Here is a 25,328-nt window from a genome sequence, read left to right as displayed (position 1 = left end):
CTCTCTTCTTCTCTTTGCCTTTTTTGTTTGTTCAGGCCCTGATCCTGCAAAGACTATACATGCTTAATGTTATTCACCATACAAACAGTTAAGCACACATATAAGTCTTTGCATAGAAGGGCTTTTATGCTGTAAACTCTTTGAAGTGCACTTGTCTCTTAGCATACGTTTAGAGAGCATCTAGCACAAATTAAACCATATCCCAGTTTGTGAACCACTGAGTAACTAACCTTTCCATAATGTGATTTCATGGTACAGCAGAAAGAAGAAAAAAAAAGATTTAGGATGCTCCTTTCATCTAGCCATAAAGAAACAGAGGGTGTGAGCAACCACTTGGATCTGTTTGTGACCTCTAGACTTAGATCCCATATTCTAGGGGATACCATAATATAAATCATATTTACATCTGTGTTCATGATGCTCGTAAGTAGTACAGATAGAGTAGATATTATTAAACCCATTTTGTGGATGGGTAAATTATGTTGTTCAAGATCAGACAGATAGCTTGTGGCAGAATCAGAAACAGAATGGAAGAGTCTTTCTGACCATTCCAGATATTATCAGCCAATCTTGCCCTGGGAATTCTGACATGTAAAACTGTAGAAAAATGTTTTGGGTGGATTATTTTTTAACTGCTTGAAAACAATATGCAGCTAGTACACTTGATACTTGTGTAGCCTCGTTTGAAAAAAATTAATATTTTTATCTGTTCAACTGCTTAAATTCATGGGTTTTACAATAAGCTAATCTGAGTGGCTCTAAGAAAAACCTAATGCAGCATGAAGTGAGAGCCACTTAGCACCGCTGCAAGCAATATTTGTAAGTGTATACTAGGATGCTTACACAGACATAATTCAAGTGCCATTTTCCTGAGACAATAAAGATAATTAAGTAGTTATATACTTTGTCTCCCATAATATTTTAATGCAACATCATACATACAAAACAGTGGTGATTTTTCTTTATTGTTTCTCAATGTTTCATGCATTGCAGCACACAAATATGAGTCATTATTCTAGATTAGGGCTACATTTTCAAACCGTCTAAAACCAGTCCAGAATTTTACACCAGCGAGAGTTCACAAGCATTGGCAATGTTGTGCACAAATTAGGTGGCTGAGTACCCAGCCTAGCTACCTGAATTGCATGTGCAAATTTGTGAGTGCATCTGCAACATTACTGGCACAACACCAGAATGTACAAACTAGACAGAAGACAGCAGCTGAAAACGCAGCCTCTGTTATATAAATATTGTCTGTACAACACTGAACATCCCACGATAATTTGCACAGATTCTGGTCAGCAAAATGAATAAAGTAAACAAATAGCAATAGTACAGATTTTGGCTCAGATAGCATAGTATCAATGGAGTATCTAATTAGGCAACTACGCTTGCAAGAGAACATTAAAATGACCTATTAGCTCTTCGTTTTCTCTTACTCAGTGGTTCTGAATAGGGATGTTAAATTGCAAGTAATTGACTAGGTGACTAGTCAATGCATTTTGCATCCACTATTTGATTAGTTGATAGGGTGCCTCTGCCTTTGAAGTGTAGCAACAGCCCTAGGGTTGTTGCTACACTTCAAAGACTAAAGTGCTGGGTGGAGCCTGGGATCAGCTGGGGACTCCCCCGCTGACCCTGGGCTCCATGCAGCACTGTTGCTTTGAAACACCCTTTGCAGCTTAGGCACACCCCAGCCAGCCCTGGGCAGCACATGACATTTCAAAGCAGGTGCCCCACATGGAGCCTGGGATCTGGCCCCAAGATCCACACGGCGCTGCCGCTTTGAAGCACCCCTATCTCTTCCCGGCCCCCACCTTGCTGCCTCTCTCTGATGGAGGCAGCAAGTATGGGGAGGAGCGATTAGTCGACTAGCCTGTCAAGTATCCCATAAGCATTTGTTATGGGATAGTTGACTAGTCTTTCACATCCCTAGTTCTCAATGTGTAATCCGTGGGCTTGGGGCTCTTCTCCCCCGCAGCACGGAGCCTGCACTGGTGCTCCAGCCCTGCACCAACTTCCCACTATGGGGGGAGGACTCAGGCATCATGGGCCAGATCCGACTTATGGGGTAAGGAAGTGGCTCTACATGCTGCTGCTCCCCCTCCTCCTGGGTGGGGGAATGGCAGTGCAGGAAACCACTTGCCTGGAGGCTTTCCCAGGCTCCCATTGGCTGGAATCATGCAGGTGGTGCCTGGAGAGGTGGGCAGCACAGAGCCAGGTAAGCATCCCTCATTCCCAGACCTCTACCCACTCCTGCGCCTTACCTCCTGGCCAGACCTTGCACTCCCACCTCCTCCTGCACCCATTTTATCATTATGGGTGGTTGGCTGGTGATCTGTGTTGAGCGGGATAGTCCATGGGCCAAAAAGTTTGAGATCCACTGCTCTATTTTGTATAGCTTTACAGGAGTGTGCTTGCTCTCATTTATTTATTTGAGCTAATAAAAAAGTTACTGCATGTGTGTTATATTGCACCATGACGGGGTTAGGGAACCTGGAGAGGAGAAGTCTTTGCTGATGAACACAGTTTATCAAACTTAAAAGCCTGAATCCAGCCTCCTCCCTCCCACGCTTGAGGGAAGTAACCTCTGAACTATTGCAGGGAAGCGGCCAGCTCAGTCTTGCCCACAGACAGTCTGAAAACGGGCCCCTAACATACAAGCTCTAACTTTCTTTGTTCCCCCATGGGCACCCCCTCTCACCTCCATCTGTACCGTGGGAATGGGCTGTGCCTGAACTGGTGGTGCAGTGGGGGGAAATTTAAGTCAAACAGCATTAGCTATGTTGAGTCCAACTCCCAGTGTTTGAATCCAGTTCAGAGTATTCTGTCTGGTTCAGATGACCTCAGATCTCCCAGGACAGAGGGAAAGAGACACAATGTGGTTGGGGCTGCAGGGACCGAGCTGTTTAGATGCAGTCCTATAGAATCATAGACATATCTGTCTGGAAGGGACCAAAAAAGCTTTAGTCCAGCTCCCTATGTTGAGGCAGGACCAAGTAAAACTATCCCACGCCAACAGATGTTTGTCGTACCTGTTCATAAAAACATTCAATGATGGAGATTCCACAAGCTGGCTTGAAAGCCTATTACAGAACTCAACTCGCCTTATCATTAGAAATCTTTTCCTGTAATTTAACCTAACTTTCCCTCGCTGCAAGTTAACATTTATTTATTTGGTTTTGGCTCCAGATTAACTATTACTTCTAACTAGAAAAGGGATGTTACTAACACCCTGATGCAAAAAGTAAATGTTAGGAAACGACCTTAGTACGTTTCCAAGCCAAAATAAAACTTCAGGATACAGGTACAATCTCTGCAAGATTTGGATGGCTCCTATGTCTATACTATCTCACAGTCTGGGTTGGCAGCCCTAAGTAGGCAAATCTGTAATAAACTCCCACAATGATCTGTTCTAGCTTCTCTTCTTTTCAACATGTAAAGGTATGACCTACCAACAACTAACACTGAGAAGTAGGTACATGTAGACAATAGCTGTTTTGCTGATGTGGGTAATGCCTGATGCTATGTCAAAAAGCCACTCAGCCAGGACATGAATGCTCTTGCCCCCTATCTTGACCAGTGGAGATGAACATTACATGAGTCTAAGACCATAGCCCCAACCCTGCACTTGGCCAGCTAAGGCAAATCAATCCCTTGCTGTCTGTGCAGGGCATCATCCCCTCCTTTTTCAGCCTGGTGTCAGTTATTTAGGAGTCAAGTGGGAATGTACTCTAACATTCTGGTCCCACATAAAATGCATGAAGAAAAAGAATCACCTCCCACCCTGCCTTGATCCAGAAGCTACAGGAACCTCCTAGGGAGCAGAAGCAAATGTTTTACAAACCTCAGTCCTGGTGCTGGTGTTCACTTCAGTGGAACATTGCGTAGCAGTTTGGGGCACAATCAGCATACACATCTCGTTGCTTCAGAGCTGAACACAACCCCCTGTATAATTAGTGGCAACCTTTCCCATACATCTCAGATGGTAATGTATGTTTAGGCTCATATTGCTCTACCAGAACACTGACAAGATGCCATTACCTTTAGCACAACATGGAGGATTATGATGGATGAAAACAACCTGCTGCACACAATGCTAACAATGGTTCCAATAGGTTCAAATAAGCCACACACACACTCCCCACCAGAAGATCTGCCCAGCTCCAGAAAAAAACGCTTATGGCCTGCAGTTCCTGCTGACTTGCCATGGCTGCTTTTTTGCAAGCCTTTTCCAGCCTCATGCAGTCGTGTCCAATGCTGCCCGCTCAGTGCCAATCTTAGCATTACAAAGGCACATCAGGGGCCAATAGCAATGTCCTTCAAGACTGGCAGTGATTCTGGGATGGAGAGACAAGCATGCTGATTAATTTCAAAAGCTCTAATTTACAGCCACCTGTTTGCACTGAGGATGTAAATCCTGGACCAGACTTAAGAGGCTGCTTACTGGAATGACCTGGGTGGCTGTCACAATGCAGAATTTTGCCTAGCTGAGCCTACACAGTAGGGCAGCAATACAGATGATCTAACAGGTGGTGAAAGAGTGGACTGAGCTGATTGCAATACCTTGTTGCTTTCAACAATAGAGCAGTTAGGTGACTGAACCATCTCTATATTGACTGGTGATCCATAAGAAAGAAGAATAGCTTTGGAGTCCATGGGGGCAAGAAGAGTTATCAAAATATCATCTGCTTTTGCGGAAAAACTTGCTAGCTGTCTACACTGGACGCTTGAATTTCCGCAAGAACACTGACGATCTCATGTAAGATCGTCAGTGTTCTTGCGGAAATACTGTGCTGCTCCCGTTCGGGCAAAAGCCCTCTTGTGCAAAGCCCTCTTGCGCAAAACAGCACAGTACTGTTTTGCGCAAAAAAGCCCCAATGGCTAAAATGGCGATTGGGGCTTTTTTGTGCAAAAGCGCGTCTAGATTGGCACGGATGCTTTTTCCGCAAAAAGTGCTTTTGCGGAAAAGCATCCGTGTCAATCTAGATTTTCTTTTCCAAAAATGCTTTTAACAGAAAACTTTTCCATTAAAAGCATTTCCGGAAAATTATGCCTGTGTTGAAGTAGCCTGTATGTATAGCTGAGCATAACAAAATCAACAGCTGATGGTTGGTTATGTTCCAGCATGAGAATATTTAAGCCCTTAATTCTTCATATCTCTTCTTTGACTGTGTTAGTACGCACTGTTTCAGCAGTAGTATTAAACATACAGGCAATGGGTTTTACAAAGAGATTCCATTAGCTGAATGGAAGAGTCATTGGTGCTAGAAAAGCGAGCACAGAAGCAGAGCGCTGTGTGTGTGTGTGTGCGCGCACATGCATGAGCCCATGCAAAGTTTTGCACACATAAATTAAGGCACCTAATTCAGGCAGTATACTATTCTCCACACTCTTTTCCTGATAACTCTCCTCACTCTACAATGTGAGCAAATAACATGAATTCCATAAGAAAGATGGTCACAATATTTTTCCTTCCGGTGATATGAGAATGCTTTTTCTTTACAGTTTTTAATATTGTGCAGTGTGATGGGTTATTAAACCAAGGTGTCTCTACCTATTTTTAAAAGGAGGAAATGTTATAAGAAGAATGCAGGCTGAAGAGCAAATACCAAACCGCAATATAAATAGCCCTATAGGGACAGATAACATTTGGGGAAGGTTGGTTTTGGTTAACTGTGAGTCAGTAGAAATTGCAATGCTAAAACAGGTTATTCACAAGGGCTATGTCTAGACTGCAGGCTTCTTTCGAAAGAGCCTCTTTCGAAAGCATCTTTCGAAAGATCGCGTCTAGACTGCAGGCGGATCTTTCGAAAGAGCAATCCGCTTTTTCGAAAGAGAGCACCCAGCGAGCCTGGATGCTCTCTTTCGAGGAAGCCCTATTTACATTGAAGAACGCCTTCTTTCAAAAGAGGAACTTTCGAAAGAAGGCGTTCTTCCTCGTGAAACGAGGTTTACCGCCATCGAAAGAAAAGCCGCGTTCTTTCGAAATTATTTCGAAAGAACGCGGCTTGAGTCTGGACGCAGGGGAAGTTTTTTCGGGAAAAGGCTAGTTTTCCCGAAAAAAACCCTGAGTCTGGACACAGCCAAGGAATTAGTCTATAGAAAAAGCTACACCATATTATAAGAAACAAGAATTCAAGAATGTAATCAGAAACATTTTGGGGGGCTGTCATGACCATGAGGGATGGACAACAGCCTGGGGACTTAAGGATTACTGCTACCTGGCTAGGTACAGTTAAGCCAATAGAAATGCAGATACGGATTTCAAGCTGGGGCAAAGGAATGTCTGGGTTTTTCCCTCCTTTGTCTCGGAGACAGACTCTCCAGATACTGAGGGGGACAGACAACAACATGTCCCTCTCCAAGAAAAGACTCTTCACCATCTCTAAGTAGGGCAAAGTCTAGATAAATCTATTAGGTTTTATTGTTTTATGGTTTGGGCAGCAGCGGATTTAGGGCAGGGCAAGCGGGGTGGCTGCCCCAGACCCCGCGCTTCCTGAGGCCCCGCGCATGCGCCGTGTCAAAGGAGGGGCCCCACGGCGCTTCCCTGGGCCCCGTGGCACTCTTATCCACCCCTGGGTTTGGGAATCTAACGTCTGTGCATTTAAAAATGGGTTTTCTTCTCTTTTGTAACTAAGTTTTGTTCCCATGGGAAAATTCCCCATGAGTTTATGAATTGGTGGCTCTTACCATCTAGCCAATCTAAGGGTGTGTCTAGACTACAGGGTTTTGTCGACAAAAGTAGACTTTTGTCGACAAAACTAAACCTGCGTCTACACTACCGCTGAGTTCTGTCGACATAATGTCGACAGAACTCAGAAGTTTTGTCGACGCTGGTAAACCTCATTTTACGAGGCATAACACCTTCTGTCGACAGAGTTCTGTCGACAGAAGGTGTTATTGCATCTAGGGTTGTGTCTAGACTACAGGGTTTTGTCGACAAAGCAGCTTGCTTTGTCGACAGAACTGAATGTAGTCTAGATGCTCTTTGTCGACAGAAGCTTTGTCGACAGTATCTGTCGACAAAACTTCTGTTGATAAAAGCCTGTAGTCTAGACATACCCTAACTATGCTTGTAACAGGAGTATTGTTGTGCTAATAAAAGTTCTTTCTTTTTTATTAACCTAGTATTGGTTCAGTTCTGTGTCTTGGAAAATCTGTCTGTGGGATCTGCATGCCTCTGACTAGGGGCTAGCAGCCACAGATTGCAGTTTATATTTTCTCTTTCTTTTTCAAGCTCTTTGGAGAAAAGAGCTTGGGGTGCCCCTGGGGTTGGTGTCAAGTGTCCACCCCTGTTTGGGGTTCAAAAGCACTTGATGGTGGCAGCGGATTTTTATCCCCCAAAATCTAGGTTTTTAGGATGGGGGGGTTATACCAAAGCCTGGAAAGATAAGATTTTGGGGTACTTTTGCGGGCCCCCACTTCTGCATTCATTATGCCAGAGTGGGCAATCAGCCTTGACATGGTGGCAGAGCAGTGGGATCATTTTGAGAACCCAGGATTTTAAAAGGACGTAAGTTTTTCTTTTGAGTTGCAAGCTTTGCAGTTTTTTTCTCTTTTTTTTTCTTTTGTTTTCTGTGCTGCCTTGGGGAGAGGCAGACAGAAGGTTAATCTAAATGCACAGATGTCAGATTCCCATTCCCAAACCATAAAACAATAAAACCTAATGGATTTATCTAGACTTTGCCCTACTTACAGATGGTGAAGAGTCTTTTCTTGGAGAGGGACATGTTGTCTGTCCCCCTCAGTATCTGGAGAGTCTGGCTCAGAGACAAAGGAGGAAAAAAACAAAAATTCCTTTGTCCCAGTTTGAAATCCCTATCTGCATTTCTATTGGCTTACTGCTCCTGGCTAGGCTAGGTACAGTTAACCCCTTAGTCCCCAGGCTGCTGCCCATCCCTCATAGTCATGACAGGAGCTAAAAGAAAAAAAAGACTAAAAATACACTTGATTTGACTGTAATTCAATGTATAGCTTATGGTGGATGTGAGTACTACAAGATGGAAACATGTAATATTGATGGTTTTTAAAAACCGTCACCAAAAATATCAAAGTCATTTTTCTGAAAAAGACAGAAAATTCCTCATGGTTCACTTATGATTAGTGTCTTCGTTCCTCCTCTGATAGGAATCTTGGTTCCTCCTCTGATATAGTATCCCTAGCCTCTGTTTCTCTGGAGGTGGATGACAGGGGAGGGATCACGTGAGGATTACCTGTTGTGATCCTCCCTCTGGGGAATCTGGTATTGGCCACTGTCGGCAGACAGGATACTGGGCTGGATGGAACTTTGGTCTGACCCAGAATGGCTGTTCTTAACATTTGTAAAATAGAACAATCCCAGGCAGAAATTGTCTTAACAGCCAAAAAGAAAGAACTCCTTCATGGAACCAACTTTTTGGAATAGGGAATTCCCTGAAATATCAAGTCCTTGAAAGTACAGCAGCCAATGAATACAGGCTTTTTGGAGGATAGACAGAGATAAAATATTCTATAGGCCTGTAGTCTGACACTGTAAACTAAAGTGTTTCTGAACAAGGAGAGATGCCTTTGTCACTCTCCTCACTGTATTGCAAGATTTTGGGACATTTAATCAACAGAAGAAAAACTGGAAGTGAAACAGGACTGAATATCAGATATTCTTGAGAAGAGCTGCTAACATTCACCAACTGCAATGTCTAACTAAATGCAAAGGAAATAATTAAAACAAAGAGATCTTGCAATCTATCTCACCTTCCATGAGGAGGAAATAGATCATGAAGCCACATACGCAATTAAACAGCTAGGGTTTTAATTATAGCTTTCCATTTTAAGACCTATTTTGATGCCACATGACAATGCAGGTTGAACCTCTCTAGTCTGGCATCCTCAGGACCTGACCAGTGCCAAACCAGATAATTTGCTGGAATATGGGCCCTCACTATTGTCTAGCAGCTTTACCAACACTTCCACTGCTTGCTGGGCTCTTAGAAGACACTTAGGGGTAAATGAGAGCTAAATAACAGCACAGAACACTGAGAGCCAGGACTGGTGACTGTAAAACTTTATGGGACTATGGGAAACTTAGCCATTTATCATGAGTGTGGCCATCTGGATAACTGAAATCAGGCTGGTCTACAGATGTTGCTGGACCAGAGAGTGCCAGACTAGAGAGATTCAACCTGTACCTTTATAGTACCACACTCTCAGAACACTCAACGATGAGGAAATATGACTATTCAAGAACAATCCTAATCCCAATCTTGCTACAGTCCGAAGGTGAAGTCAGTAAAACCTCAATTAGGAGATCCTTCTCCATCAATGATTCCAGAGTAGTCATTATGCTGTACTGAGATCTGGTCAAAACTGGGGAAAAAATAAATTGACCCAAAACATTTATTTTATTTTCTTGTACCCTCTACCAAAAAAGTTGAAAAGAATTTCACTTCTCCCCACCATGTAATGTCTGCAAAGTCTTGATTAATGCACTTGTTTTGTAAATAGATAAAACAAAGTTGCTTCAGCAAAACATTTTAAATGGTTAATTAGGCAAACATTAAAACGAAAGGTTTCTTGGAATTCGACTGAAACAATTCAGAAAATTCCACATGAATCTTCTCAAGTGGCCTTCAAAGGAATATAGGTAGGTGACAGAAAAAAGTTCTAAGGCAAACTGAAGACCATGTAATGCAGCTCATTCACCTTTCCAAGTCAATACCGCTCTCCCTACAACTCCCGACCTCGCTGATGACAAAGGGAATAGAAACCTTAGCACAAGAAGAGACAGAGAGAGAATTGCAGGAAGACACTGAGATCTAATTCTGAGATAGAAGGAAAGAAAGGAATAGAAACAAGGAAGCATGCAGGTGGGGGAATAATGGCTCCATTTCTTGCCACTTTTCTAGTGTGCTGCCTTAGGCTGACATATGGTTTATCTGTGCTGTAAGACTGTCCCTGAGCTTGCCAATATTCTATTGACTAAACAGTTGCATATATTTGTAGGCTTGTATTCATCTATGTTCTCTTTATCTGCTTATTTGATAGAATGAATTGGTTGTGTGTTATTTTTGATGGCACTTTAATTACCTGCTCTGTATTTATTCCAAAAGGGGTTGAAACAATCACACACAAAAAGAGCTACCTGAGCCATCCTCTAAGGTAGCGGATACCCTCCTATTTGCTGCTCACTCTAAGAGCAGTGCTACAGAGAGCACTGTATTTGTGAAACTCACAAAAACTGTCACTGTCTTCCAAAACTGCTCTCTCTTTTCAAATTCGTAAAACAAACATGCAGACATCACCTTCCATCTGGCTGGTTCACATAATATTACACCTCCTGACTTCATTTAACCTAATAGGACCAGACATCACATTGAAAGCTTGTTAGGTGGCTAAGTAACATGCCTACTTTCCATGTGTACATTATAACCAGCAAACAGGACATCTTTTCTTTACCCAGACACAGCAATAAGTTTACAGGCATTTCAACTGCCATTAAAAATAAAAGCCTCCAGCTTGCCATTGAAATAGACTTCCTTGTCTCCCATTCTAAATTGAGACAATTTCCCCTCAAATTATATTTGCCCAAAAGCACAGGATAGGCAAGATTCATGTCCTGACTGTGTGCCAAATGTCACCCTTAAGATACATTTATACTTCATGGCTATTTCAGGATACCATAGGTTATTTTTGAAATAACGGGTGCTCTGTTTCAGCATCCTAGTAACCCTCATTCCACAAGGGTTAAGAGATGCCTTAAAATGGCATGTTATTACAAAATTAGGTGCTGTGTAGATGCACCAAATTTCAAATTTCAAAATAGATTTGAAATAATACACAATTTCCATGGTGCAAATTGTGCATCTTATTTCGAGTTTAGGGTGCTGTGTAGATGTACCCTAAGGCAAGTTTATACGGAATAAGAAAAATATTTACATAAGGATTTATAGTGTAGGCCCTGACACAAATACTTTGAACTACAGCAAATTGTAACTATAAAAAAAAGACATTACGGAGTTTCACGTTTCTTGCTTCTCAAGGGTTTCTGGATCAAATAGGATCATTTTAACCTTAAAAAAAATTTTGTTTCTCATTATCAGCTTGTCTGCATCAGCCTGGCTATTCTTGGCCTGTTCATCATCATGACTGTTCATCATCATCTCCCAGCCACTGTCTTCAGTAATACTTACACGACTCCAGTGAACTGAGCCCAGTAACATAATAAACAGTTGTTAATTATACACGACTCAGAAGAAAAAAAAAGCTTGCCCTATCAAAACTCTATCGTCACTGCAGCACCGTGAAGGGGACACAAAATCAGAATCATAGTACAAGAAGGAACATCAAGAGATCATATAGTCCAGTCCCCTGAAGAATGCTGTTTGCTTTTGAGTGGGGGTCGCCAAAAGGGGGGCAAGGAGAAGGCAACAGTGTTACACTGTTGACTCATATTTAGCTTGTGGTCCACTATGATACCCAGATCACTTTCCGCAGCATTCCTTCATTGGCAGCTACTTCCCATATTGTATGTGCAACTGATTGTTCCTTCCTAACAAGCACTTTGCATGGTCTTAATGAATTTCATCCGATTTACCTCAAACCATTGCTTCAGTTTGTCCAGGTCGTTATAATCCTATCCTCCAAAGCACTTGCAACTCTTCCCAATTTGGAATAATCCACAAACTTTATAAGTGTATTCTCTATGCCATTATCTAAATCATTGATGAAGATATTCAACAGAACCAGAGCCAGAACTGATCCCTGGGTAACCCTACTTTTCATGCCCTTCCAGAATGACTATGAACAATTGATAATTACTCTCTGGGAATGGTTATTCAACCAGTAATGCACCCACCTTATAGTAGCTATATCTATGTTGTATTACCCTAGTTTGTTCATGAGAAGATCATGTGAGACTATATCAAAAGCCTTATTAAAGTCTAGATATACTACATCTACTACTTTCCCCCATTTACAAGGCTTGTTATCCTGTCAAAGAAAGCTATCGGGTTGGTTTGTCATGATTTGTTCTTGACAAATCCTTGTTGACAGTTACTAACCACCTTACCATCTTCTTGGTGTTTGCAAATTTATTGCTTGATTATTTGCTCCATTATTTTTGTGGATCCTGAAGAAATAGAAACTTTTTGTTTACAATAAAATGGGCAGATATGGACTTTCCATAGACACAGGGTAAATCTGACATAAGTTAGATTTAAAGATGATCAGGGAGCAATTATTTTTTCTTTGTCACTTTTCAAATGAGTATCACACATGAACCATGGGGGTGTCAGTTATACAATTAAAATATACTATTAACGGTCTTTTTAATTTTTTTCTGAAAGCAGACCACGTACACGCTGGGTGTGATTCACCCTGTGAAGAACACCAGCACAGAGTATCACTTAAAACTTATTCTAGTATCACTTAAACGTTCACGTGGTAAATAGGATTTGAGCTTACTGTTTGCTTTGGGGAACTTTTGCACAATTTGAGCTACTATTGCATTCCAGATTTATATCACAGGAATGATCACAAATCGGACACACTAGTTTTATGCTATTTTCTAAGTTACAAGTTGTAGTCTACCTTTGTTAACTAGTCAATTATCTTAAATTTCAGCAGTGATACAACCGAGATAGTCTGTATGGGTGTGTCTAAACTACACCCCTCTGCTGACAGAGAGCTGTAGATTAGGCACATTGCTATTACAAATGAAGTAGGGATTTAATATCCCATATTTTATTTGAATAGAAATGGCTGCCACTTTTTGCTGATCCGGCACTTTGCCAGCAAAAAGCGGCAGTCTAGATGGGGATTGATCAAAAAGGAAAGCCTTTTCTGACTGATCCCTTATGCCTCATGCAACGAGGTTTACAGGATCAGTTTGAAAAAGCTTTCCTTGTTGACCGATCCCCATCTAGACTGCCTCTTTTTGCCGGCAAAGTGTTGTGGTGGTCATTACTATGCAAATGAAGCATGGGATATTTAAATCCTCACTTCATTTGCAATGGCGATGTGCCTAATCCACATCCCTCTGTCGGCAGAGGGGTGTTGTTTAGACACACCTTATAGTTTCACTTAGAGTACAATTTTAAAAGTCTGGTAAACTTTGCTAAAAATGTTTATTAACACCATAATTTAAAATTCTGTTTTGCTTAGTATACTCATAGCTATGTTTATGGTAAATCTTATTCTGCAATAATCTCTTCCTAAGTGGGGGGAGGGGAAGGGAATCCATCTATGAATATTCATTCAAATTAAAAAATGAGTTTGGGTTTGACCACGTTCACAACCCTCGTTTGCTTTCCATAAGGACTCACATGTTTGAACTTTATAAACACAAACACCTCCCTGAAAGATAAATACTTTAGCTCAAATAATCACACTGTTGAATTTTAATGGTATATCCAGTTGTAAAATTCACAATTTGCATTATGCTGGCTAGTTATACAAGTCATATTTATTGTTGTTTATTGTAACTATGGTTTATGTCCTAACCAACATAGAATGAACTGGCATTACTACCAAATATACACAATATCACATGGGTTAGTTACATTGATTTAAATTACTATGTAAACTGTCAAAAATGAATAGTTCTGTGGCACCTTAGAGACTAACAAGTGCCACAGGACTTCTTGTTATTTTTAAAGTTACAGATTAAAACCTACCCCTCTGAGATTTTTTATGTAAACTGTCAACAAAATTCATAACTGAAGCAATCTTTACACCAAGAACTCTTCCCTTGAAATTCATAAAGCTGACAACAATTTTAGAATTTCACATTCTAAGCACAGAAAATACAGAATAAAAGAGAAAAAAGTGAAATGTGCCAAATTATTTATTGCAATCCATTTAACTCCATTACATAGTACTTACTAAGTTTTACCAGTGAATCAGGAGATTTTGCTAAAGAATAAAATTTCTAGCGCATGCTTACCTTTCTTATTTGCAAGAACGTGTCTTATTCTGAATTTTCAATCTCATTACAACTTTTATGCAACTAAGAATATATATTTGGCCAGAGTGAGAGAGAGGTTTAATTTTAAAAAGTCAGATTGTAACTTTTGGGATTGCTTATTGATTGAACAGGACGGACCATTCATCCCTAGCTAACATGGGTATCATTTTATGTTATAAAGATAAAAAGCTTTGTATATTTGACAATCATTTTTCATTTCTGTAAAATGGCACAGAGCTGGATTTCAATGCAGCAAAAGATGAGCAAAAATAATTTTATATACATCACATGTGCACACACAAAGTGACCCTAGAAACTTCATTAATAATAAAGGGGGCTGTTGGGTTTTTTAACCACCAATTGGCAAGTCAGAAATGTGTAAAGAGAACATCTTGTGGAAAAAGAACTGTAATATCCAGCTTTAATGTTTTAATTGTGTTGACTAATTATTTGTTGTATAACCTCCATCGCTTATTGAAAATGGCAAATAGATTACGGCTTCAAAACCTCAAGCATAATCTTATTTTAAGACTTTCCTCATCCTTACATCATTCTCCTTTGTGTTACTGTGAAGGATCAGGAGAATCAAAGAGGACCCCTCAGGCAGACACAAGAGGAGGTATTTTTTAAAAATAAAATCTCCAGGATTTCATTATAAATATCACTTACGTGGGAGATTTTCTGAGGCAGAAATGGCAGGGAGGCATCCCACAGATTTATTATGAAGCAGTGGAAACAGTGAGTAATGAAGAATTATTTGGGAATTGGCTGTATTCCTCAGCTGTTTAATTGCAGACTGTTTAATGTTTGTTAGGGCTTTTCTGCATTCTTTTTAAATAAAGATGCAGAATTTTGAAAAAAGTATAATTTTGTGGGAATTCTCTGGTCTCCATTGAAATACTTTCTGTCTTTACAAAGTAAGCTTTTTTTTTTATTTTTATTTTTTCACCAAGGAGAGGCAGAAAGGGAGGAGAATAGTTAAATGATCCTGACTTCTTATAAAGGTTCCAGACAGGGGAAAGCCAAAGAAATCTTTAAGGATGTGATAAAGTCAGTGGAAAAATTTCAGTGGGCTTTGCATCAGGCTTAAATGATTACTATGCCAGCATTTTTCAAATTGAGGGTCCCAATCTAAAAGGAGTTGCAAAGCTATTGGAAGTAGAGATCAAAGATATGGTAACCTTTGATGTGCAGGTTTTTCCAGACATGACCTCATCCAAACAGATTTTTTAAATAAATATGTTTGTGCTTTTTCTTGTTCATCCTTTTTCCTTGCCTTCAGAGTTGAACAGCTGGAAAACAGTGGCTGCTAACCGGCCACCCAGCTCTGAAGGCAGCAGTGTAGAAGTAAGGATGGCATGCTATGGTTACTTAGCTCTGTAGGGAATCTCCACTGATGCCACAAAAGCAACCAAGCATGTGGGGGAAGGTCATTAAAGGTTAAAATACTTTCAAAAAGGGAGGGCAGGGGGGGGAAAAAAAAAAAAAGGTCTAAGAACCAGGCCCAACAATAGCAATTCTGGTCCCCAGGGCAGGATAGTTAATGGGCCCCCTCGGACAAACAAGACATGGATGCAGTTCCCCTGACATTTGGGTGGTGCTGTGCCTGTGCTAGCTGGTGCCAAGGGAGTTGCTAGCTGCACTGTTATGAATGCTTTTCCCATTTAGCCAGGGCTTCCACATGCCCACCAGTGTTCCCACTAAGCTGCGGGGCAACACAGCTTCACAGGTGATTAATCAGCCCCGCCCAATCAATCAGCTCCTTACACAGAGCCCTAAGCCTCTGACTGGGCAGGGCTGATTAATCACCTGAGAAGCTGTCTGTGGCGCAGTTTAGAGGGAACACTGATGTCCACCCAATAGGGTGGCCAATGCTCTAATTATGCAAACCCAAAAGTGTTTGCCCTCCCTCTGCCCCTTCTGAGGCTCTGGCCTCTTTAGCCCCCTTCACCATCACTCGCTCTCCCCCACTCTCACTTGCCCTCCCCAGCAGCCACAGGGTCATGACAGACACTTTTGGGAGCAGCGGGGAGCCAGGCCAGGCAGAAAGCATCCCTTAGCTGGCTCTACTGGCAGCAGAAGTCAAGGGTCCCTGAGCCCTTTTAAATAATCCAGGCCCTTGTGCAACTGCCTCCTGCTCCCATCAGTGGGCCTGTATGCAGTCTTGTGACAGCTCTTCAAGTCTGGGAAAGATACTCAGAGTGTCACGGCTAAATATAAATATATAAAAGAAGAGCTCTGTGTGAGCTTGAAAGCTTCTCTCTCTCACCAACAGAAGTTGTCTGAATAAAAGTTACTACCTAACCCAACTTGACTATTTTACATCTATCTAGCACATTCATCGCCATGGTACTTCAACTGTTACCCCAGAGCATCCAGCAACAAGTTCATATTCATTTTATTAGCCACCTACCTCAAACCACTGCCCATGTGACTGCATTTTGAGGATGACACAAGGATCTGGCTTGGAAAGGGCATCCCGGTCTGATATGCCTTTGCATGCAACTCGCAGCTCCACTTTAGTCAGGCATGGGCTGCTAAAGATTCCCAGGGTATTGGCAGCTGATTCATAGATGTTGCTCATTTTCTTCATTCTCTGTTCTGTGAAGAGAGAAAAGAGTCTCTCAAAACCAATTTAACCACAGTGCAATCCTTCTGTTCACATGGAAGCCCGTCCAATTCTGTGCTGTCTAAAGAAAAGGATTCCCTCTGTCATGGGTGAGAGTCATAGCAAATTCAAATGAAAATGTCTAGAATGCTTTTAAGCCCTGGAAGAGAACAAAATATATAATAATAAATAACCCACACAACTACCAAAACTTTCACATTTATAAACTATTAGGCATGATTTTTATGGTAGTGCCTAAAAGACCCCAGGAACGCAGCCCCACTGTGCAAACCCAGATGGTCCTGCCATGTAGGCTAAATAGACAAGACAGTTGCAGGGTAAGTGAAAGAGGTAGGACATACTAGCAAAGTACACAACATGATGGCACCAAACAGAATGTTAGTTTATTTTGGGTTGTGTGTTTAGTTAGATGGGGATTCACTAACTGGACAGGATGGTGGAGAAGCAGATGTGGAGAAGCAGATGTGGAATGAAACTATGGTGAAGAGACTGTGAGGAAGGGAAATGGAGATGGGAAGGGCTGGAGGAAATAGTCCAATCCATACAGGGAAGAGAAAATCCAGTCAAACATAAAACAGATGGGTCCAAACTGAAACTCATCACCCTCACCCGGAACCTTAGGAAGATTCAGATGTGAAACTTAACTTCACAACTTTCAACCCTCTCTTTTGACAGCTGTATTGTTTCCCTTTATGACAACGTTTTATCACATTCCCCAGACTGAAGGGCTCATTGGATACAATTCTGAACTTGCCCTCAGCATCCCTATGTTCAAATTAACACAAAATTGTAATGAAATGAATTTAGCCATCCTTGGCGAGGTCTCCATTTGGCTGCATGCCAACCTAACAAAAGACACATTCACTTTACTACTTCCACATAACCCTACAAAGAGAAGGCCCTGCTACGAAGATACAATAGTACACATAAAGCCTGAATTATATTCACTCTCTGCTTCCCATCCTCCTCGCTTCAGGTCAGTGTTAAATTTATGGCATAGGCAGCCGAGTATAAGCATATATAATTGTAAAGTCTCAGCATTATGGATTGTACGCTCTTCGGGTAGGGGGGGCCATATCTTAAGAGCTTGTTCAGTGTCTGAGAATGGAGTCTAAGGGCACTAGCTTAATACAAACAATTTAAAAATTTATCATCAACCATATCGCAGCTCAAGTTTTGTAGGCAGCATTGTAATAATGAAGCAGTGGTAACAAAATTATAATATGAACCAGGTTATATATAAGGAATATTGGGCCATTTTAATTGTTCAGTCATGTCTGAACTTCACAGGATAATTTGACCTCGCAAATCTGGTGCTTCTAATATGTGGCTTGCTATCTTCAGGCTCCCCCCCTCCCCCCCCAGAGAAGAACTGTAAACAAGCAATTTCACACTCTGCTAGAGAGCAGGATTAATATTACTAGATTATCGATATGTTTTCTGCGCTCTCTTTAAATGCTCCTCGCTGCCTTTCAGGCAACACCCCTATTTTCAGAGGTTAATGTTTGCAGAGAATAATTTTGATAAAAGCAAACAGTTGGTATTTTTTGAAAGAAATTAAAATTGCCCTTCTTTCACTCAAGAGTCATTAAAAACAATGTGAGCCCATCCACAGTGCTTCTATTAATCTAAAAGGTACAATTAGTTCAGCAACTTTCAACATTCAGAATGAGAAGACGACAATGACAAGCCAACGTAGAACCTTGACAGAATGCAAATTAAATTTTGAAAAGTGTCTAAGTGATGAAGCAGAATGGCTTCTCTCACTAAGGAGCAACATGCGTGTTGTCCGTCTACAATGGCTCAAATCATTATTTTCTATGCTTGTCATTATTACCACAAGATACGGGCAAATAACTGATTTTTGAAAATCCTGGTGGGGAGGGGGAGATTCAGTTTGGGTCAAACCAAATTTTAAAAGTGTGAAAAATGTCAGTAAATTGTTTTAAATCTATTTCAAGTCAAACAAAATATGTTTAATTTGATTCAAATTGGATTTTATGTAAGCATTTGTAAAGGGCTGCATGGCAGCAGTGGCTTCCTCTAAAACCCTTATTTTAGTGGTGAGATTATTTACCAGCCTGTGGAAGACCTAGGTTCAGTTTTCCCTATTGTCTGAGAACGAGAACAGATGTAAAATGTGTTCTCTCATTGCAGGATGGAACCTTGGCTATGGGACAGGCCTCTGTCTCTGCTGTTGAAGTTATTCCACTTCCTATAAACAATTGAATAGTCATTGAAGCAGAGATATGAACTTGGATTTCCCAAGCTCTAGATTGAAGAGTGATTCACACTGTCTTTTCCCTGGCCCAGTGATTATTTTTTTTATTATTATGGAAGTTGTTTGTGTGTTTGTTTTTACTGAAACTATTTGGCTAATTTGTGTTTCAAATTCATGACTTGTTTTGGGTCAATTAAAATAGCTTGAATGACATCATTTTGTCCAAAAAAATTCACCCAGCTCTAGTTACAACCCAATAACCTATGAATAGTCCCCAGTTTTTTGCAACTTTCTGGGTCCTGTGTGCTTCTAAGTCACCTGGTCTGGATAGAATCTAACCATTGTTTCTAGCTCTGTGTCTATAGGGCATACCTCCTAGGCTCAGACTTCTTGCTTGATGCCCTACCTTGGATCATGCAGTGCCACCACTCAGCTACGCTAGAGTCCAAAATCAGTGTCTGACATCTTCAGTCCCTCACAAAGGCACCCTCAGAGTCTCTCTTACCCTGTGAGCACTCTGTCTCTTCAGGGATTAATCTAGAAGCCCAATGTGACAGAAAAGCAAGAAATGGAGTCTCAGCAAAGGAACTTCTTAACCACAGTAATTTTACTCTTCAAAGTCACTTTACAGTTACAGCTTTTTGAAAAATAACAAACGTCCCAAGATGCATCTTCCCCTGGTCTGATCTCACCCCATCTGTGTTTTTGAGATTGGTCAATATTTCAGACCTGGTGACATCCACCCTGCCCATTGTCCCCTGAAAATGTAGCAATTCTTGGCCTCCCACTGCTCAGAGTGGCACCACTTCTTAAGTGGTCTCTATCTCCTTTGGCCACGTGCTAAGCTGGAAAGCTCTAATCGCCTTCCCCCACTCAGGCTAACCACACCTGTATAGAAAATGGATTGTTTCCTGGGGACCAGTGTTCCCTCTAATTTTTCCATCCAGGTGCAGAATATTTTTTGTATTATGTGCACCAATGCATGTAAAGAGGTGCACCACCAATAGAAACACATGTTGCTGGCTGAGAGTAGCTCAGCCAATCATTTGTGCAGCACCAGCATCTCTCCTGAGTGGCCACTGAAGCAATCAGCTTACAGGGAACACTATGGCTATGATCTACACAGCAGGTTTATTTTGGAATAACTGACATTCTGAAATAACAGTGTGTCTACACTGCAAGCCATTATTTCGAAATAATGGCAAGCTGGAGGACTTCTTACTCCAACTTCCGTAACTCTCATTTTACAAGGAGTAAGGGAAGTCAGATGAAGAGTGCTCTCTCTCAGACTTCCTGCTGTGTAGTCAGAACCAAAAGCTGATAAGCTATTTCGATTTGAGCTACACAACTGACATAGCTCAAGTTGCGTAGCTTAATTCGACTTTTGCCCTGCTGTGTAGACGTGCCCTGTGGGACCTGCCAGTGGACAAGAGTCATTCATGGTGATTAACCCCTGATTGCTCCCTGGATGGCTTCTCTGTGACAGTCTTCTAAAAAGGGGTGAAATGCTTTTTCTGGAGGGGGCAGATGCCTGAAACGCTATGCAATAAACTGCCTTGGGTAAATTAAAACCTGTATTCAGTACATAATCCAAAATGGAGTGCTTAATCCAATGGGGCTCACAATTTGATACACACATATTCCACAGTCATGATTAAGAGGAGTGGGGACTGTGATGTGTGACAGCATGAGTAATTAAGTGCCTAGTTCAGAAAAGCCTTAACTATATGCTTAAATCTCTCCCTATTCAAGAAGGCGCTTACTCAAGTAGCATGCCACAAAGTGCTACAGCCTAGACTGAAAAAGATGGCAGAACACATTGTTCAAGTTTATAGCATCTGCTGGTCTATATTTAATTTGTCATTACAACCATCTTAGACAGGCTCTGAGAACAGCACATGTTTAAATGCTGTTGTGAATAGAGATCTAAACAAATTAATATAGATGACCTTTAAAGGTGAACTGTACATGACATTTTAAGAGAGTTTGGTTTGGACAGAACCCAAAAATTTGGAGTAGGGACAGACTTATTTAATTGGGTCTAATTTTGATTCTCTCCTTCAAATGTTATCCATGTAACTATAATTAGCATAAATACCCTAAAACGGTTGAATCACAAATATACCAGCAATAGTATAAACTTAACCAGTATATTCTGCCATGTGGATTGTATCATTCTGTCGGGTGCTACTCTGTTAGGCAAAAAATATATCACAGTTATGGATTAAAAACAAGGGGGGAAGGGTTGGATCAGAAGTTCACACAGTCACCCCTACTCTAACGCATTCAAACAAGCTCAACATTTGTCAGCCACTGCTTTGAAGGGAAGAGAATCTCTAGACAGTATGTCGTGTACACATAGCGAGTCAAATAAACACTCCTTCAGACACTTGGAACAACTGCCACCAAAACCAAAAATCCAAAAAACATTCAGCAACTTTTCAAAAGACATTAAAGCTGGAAGTAACCAATGGGGCCAGTAAAATCTATAGGTTGAACCTCTCTAATCTGGCACCCTGGGGACTTGACTGGTGCCAAACCAGAGAATTTACTGGACCCTGGGAGGCCAATATTGTCTATCAGCATAACCAACACTTCCACTGCTTTCTGGGCTCTTAGAAGACACTTTGGGATTAATTAGAGCTAAATAACAGCACAGAACACAGAGAGCCAGGGATGGTGACTGGAAACAAATTTTATGGAACCACAGGAAACATGGCCACATCCATGATAAGCAGACATCTGGTTAACCAAATTCATGCTGGACCACAGATATTGCTGAAGCAGAAAGTGCCGGACTAGAGAGTTTAACTTGTATTATATGGCTAAAAATTACACCAAAAATCATGGCCATAATGAAGTCAACTGGTGTTTTGCCATCGACTTCCAGGACTTTTTCTTCATATCTTATCCCTCACATGGTTAATCTGTTATGGCTGGGAGAAGACTGCAGGGGAGATTTCCAAGAGTCTAAACAGCAATTAGTTAGCTAACTCCCACTTTGAAAATGAAGTGAAGTTTTTCCAGCTAACTGTTGATTGTGCCTTTGAAAATGTCTGTGTCTCTTTATTATCCATCCTGCCTCAGGAAGTTGTGCAACAACCTTATCTACTAGATGTCAAGGTATTTTTATTCCTCTGCATTTAAATTGGTTTGAAAACCAGGTTAATTTCACATCATACACATATTACATCCCTACTGAAATGTCATCCTTTGTGCAGCAATGGGTTAGTGATTCTTAATAATTAACTTTAACACAGATGACTTCAAAACTGGGGAGAAAGAAAATCCTGGGAGTAAAAGATGTATTATTCCTCCTCCCCCAGCAATCATAGGCTGTTTTTTCTCAATGGTGAGTAACTATAAAGTTACTTCCCTTTTTAATACCATAGCCTTTTCTCTAGTTATTGCAAGTACTAAATTTATCAACGAAAAAGATCAAGTGGCTGCCTTATTCTTTTGTTCCATTATATTCTTCTCTTTATATAATCACTGGTTTGGATTGCTCTACTGATGTCATGTTACCAGGAAACGGGGGACTCATAAAATATATTTTGAGCCTATGATATGTGGCTAAAAAAAGTATTATTCTTCTGCTTCACTTAGAAGTTAGTCTCTTATGAAATCTGATAGTTATACAGATGCATCGAGAGCAGAACAAATTAGAGTATTCATTTTTGCTTTCGACTCAATCTTTTCTCTTTGCTTCGTTAGTATTTCATTATTCCTTCAAAGTTTATATGGGGTTTTTTTTTCCCCCCACTGATGGACAGCTACCTTTGAGGGGAAGAGATGCAGTTGATACAAAAGACAAGTGGACTAAGCGGGATGTGAAAGTACCCTCTCTTGGGTCATATCATGCTGAATTTTTTTGTTCATTGTCATATTTTTTCCATTTCATTTCTTCTGATGAAGATTAAAATGGTGCCTTTAGTCAATGATATGCTACCAATATTTCAACCCAGGACACTCATAAGGATTTTCCTCATTAGACAGTGATAAACCACATGGACCCAGGAGAGAGAAAATGCAGGTGAAGGTGTGGAGAAATTCTTTATAATTTTTCCTATGTCAACATAATTTCTGCCTCTAAGAAAAAAAGTCAAAATCAACTAGCAAACCAACTTACTGATGTAATTACCAGTATATTAAAGTGTATTATGCTATAAATGTTTGCACTTTAAATGATTACAATATTTTGATCTATTTTTATTGATAGCATAACAGTTTTGCATGTTAAAATCTGAAAGCAGAAAAGCAGTGGAAATAACAAGAATCTTGTAGTATGGTTTAAGTTTCCCTCTCCTCAATAATTATTTTGAAAATACCCAATATCTGGTTCAGGAGAAAACAATTTGTTCTTTAGAAATATATTAATGAGCACTGTAGATAAATCACTCACTCACAGGGATGATTAAGCAGTTAGGCTCAGATCCACAAAGGTGTTTAAGGTGCCTAAATCCCTGTTTTGTCTTCATGAGATCCACAAAAACTCTTATTAAACTCCATAGGTTCTTAAATTCATTCAGCACTTTAAGTTTCTTAGGATAAAGGTTTCCCAGTCACCTCTGTTACAGACCCTGGGCATGTGTACTGTGGCCTCCCTCCAGATGTCTGGACACCTACCTCCCAGCTAAGCCCTTGAACTGTTCCTAAGTGTGGGGAGAATAGATATTCTTCCACCTCACTCACATGCAGAGCCCAAGCTAATAGGTAGTATCTGAGCATTCAGACCACCCCCCATGTCCCATTCAAAACCCAGGATGTGAGGGGAAGGTGGCAGTAGCACCCACCTTATAACTTTTAGCCTAAAGGTGAGAGCACTGGGCTGGGATATGCCCAATGACTGTTCCACTGTAGACATGTGCATAACTAGTTATTGGGCCAGAGATTCCACTGAGAGGTGGGAGATCCCTGTTCAAATCAAAGGAGAGAATAGAACCTAGGTCTTCTACATCCCAAGTGCTCCAATTACTGTGCTAAAGTAAGGTGAGCAACCCTTCCTCCTCCAGCTATTTTGCATGGAGCAAGACAGATGTCTAACTCATTTCATCACAAAGTGGCTTAGTTGCCATTTGTGGATTGCTAGCAGAGAAAGGTACTTCCCTGCAGCCTGGATTTGGGTATCTAATGTCCAAGAGAAGTGCAGGGCTTAAAACACATCCCACTGATTGGCTGCTTTCACTGGCTTGCTGAGGCAGCTCCATACCTATTTTGCTGGAGTTTATGGATGGCATTCTTTGGTGCCTACCTCTCTCCATTAATGGTTTAGACAGACTACATGGTTAACTCCTCTGGCAGGATCCCAGTATGGTTCCTGTGATTTTCTAGGCATTAAGTGAGGTGCCATGGTGCTCACTGTTGCAACAGCTAAGTACCTTTGTAGATTCTACTCAAACAGCTTAGATTGAGAACTTAGATTGAGAGCTCTTCTTGTTCTGAAGACAACGGAACACAACATGGGCCTCGTCTATGACTCGGACTACTAAGTGCTACAGTAACACACACAACAATGGAGAGGCAGTGAACTCTGATCAGATTACCTCAACCTGTCCTTCAGTTGTGTGTGGATATTTTTTCTGTGGAGTTTCATCTGTCTGGTATATGGAGCTTCTAGAACTGGAGCAATTGTGTATATTCCAGTTTTAAAGGTGCTGTAACTATTTTGGATGCAGAGGTCAGACAGACTTGACAGCTACAGCTGGAATTGGTTGGACACTGAAGCTCAAAAAGTGAGGTTGATATACCTTCTAAACAAAGGCTCTTCTGACGGTAGTCATGAGCCGAATTCCACAGTAGTCTTTTCATTTGCCTAAATGAGCTTTTAATCAAGCCCCGTGTGGCATTGATTATATTGCTGCTTTTTTTTTTTTTGGTAGTTAATTTTATCCAGCTAGAGTCACTGTTGTTAATTTAAAAGACAATATCGACTGACTGGATTTTGAGAGACATACCACCATACTGCAAATCAGTGGTCTTCAGATGCTTTTAGATCACAGTAAATAAGGTTGTACTCATATTCTGAACATTAATACACTCATCCATTCTTAAATATATGCTGTATAACAAGATGCATTATTGGCTTTGGGTCAAGTTCTGCTCTCAGATATGCATGGACAGCTCATTGAGTCTGATGGGAAATGTATCCTGCATAGGAGAGAAAATGCATCTTTTTAGATGGCTGCACTGCTTAATATCATCATGAAGTGGCCATTTCTATGGACTAATGCAGGGGTAGGCAAGTTTTGAGCAGGAGTCACTTCAGAAATTTTTCAAGTGGCTCCAGGCCACCCCAGAAGAGGCAGGTCTCATGTGTAAGTGGTGAGGCCAGGACACTTCTGTGCTTCCCCGCCCACAGACCCTGATTGGTCTGTGGGTGGGGGAACATGTGAAGTCTTTGTCCCACCCCACCCCCAAAGAGAACCACTGCAAGCTCCTTCCCACACCCCGCCCTCCAGGCCAATCAGGACTTGGGTGAGGAAGCATGCAAAGTCTCCTCCCGCCCTGCCGGATGGGAGCAGGGAGGGAGGAGACTT

At 41.1% G+C, this 25,328-nt stretch overlaps 1 protein-coding gene across 8 annotated transcripts in view; it reads right to left on the bottom strand.

Moving 5' to 3' along the window:
• Positions 1–25,328, bottom strand: part of CPNE4 (copine 4) — a 346,982-nt gene that overhangs the window by 240,792 nt on the left and 80,862 nt on the right. For all 8 annotated transcript variants that reach the window (XM_075921917.1, XM_075921924.1, XM_075921920.1 and 5 more), the window contains one exon: positions 16,356–16,543. In XM_075921917.1, the coding sequence (XP_075778032.1) occupies positions 16,356–16,543 (188 nt within the window). The remainder of the gene's footprint in view (positions 1–16,355; positions 16,544–25,328) is intronic.

Source organism: Pelodiscus sinensis, chromosome 2 (genome assembly GCF_049634645.1).
Source record: "Pelodiscus sinensis isolate JC-2024 chromosome 2, ASM4963464v1, whole genome shotgun sequence".
In the NCBI taxonomy this organism is placed as follows: domain Eukaryota; kingdom Metazoa; phylum Chordata; order Testudines; family Trionychidae; genus Pelodiscus; species Pelodiscus sinensis.
The sequence above is the reverse complement of the archived record's forward strand: the minus strand, read 5'-3'. Positions and strand labels throughout refer to the sequence as shown.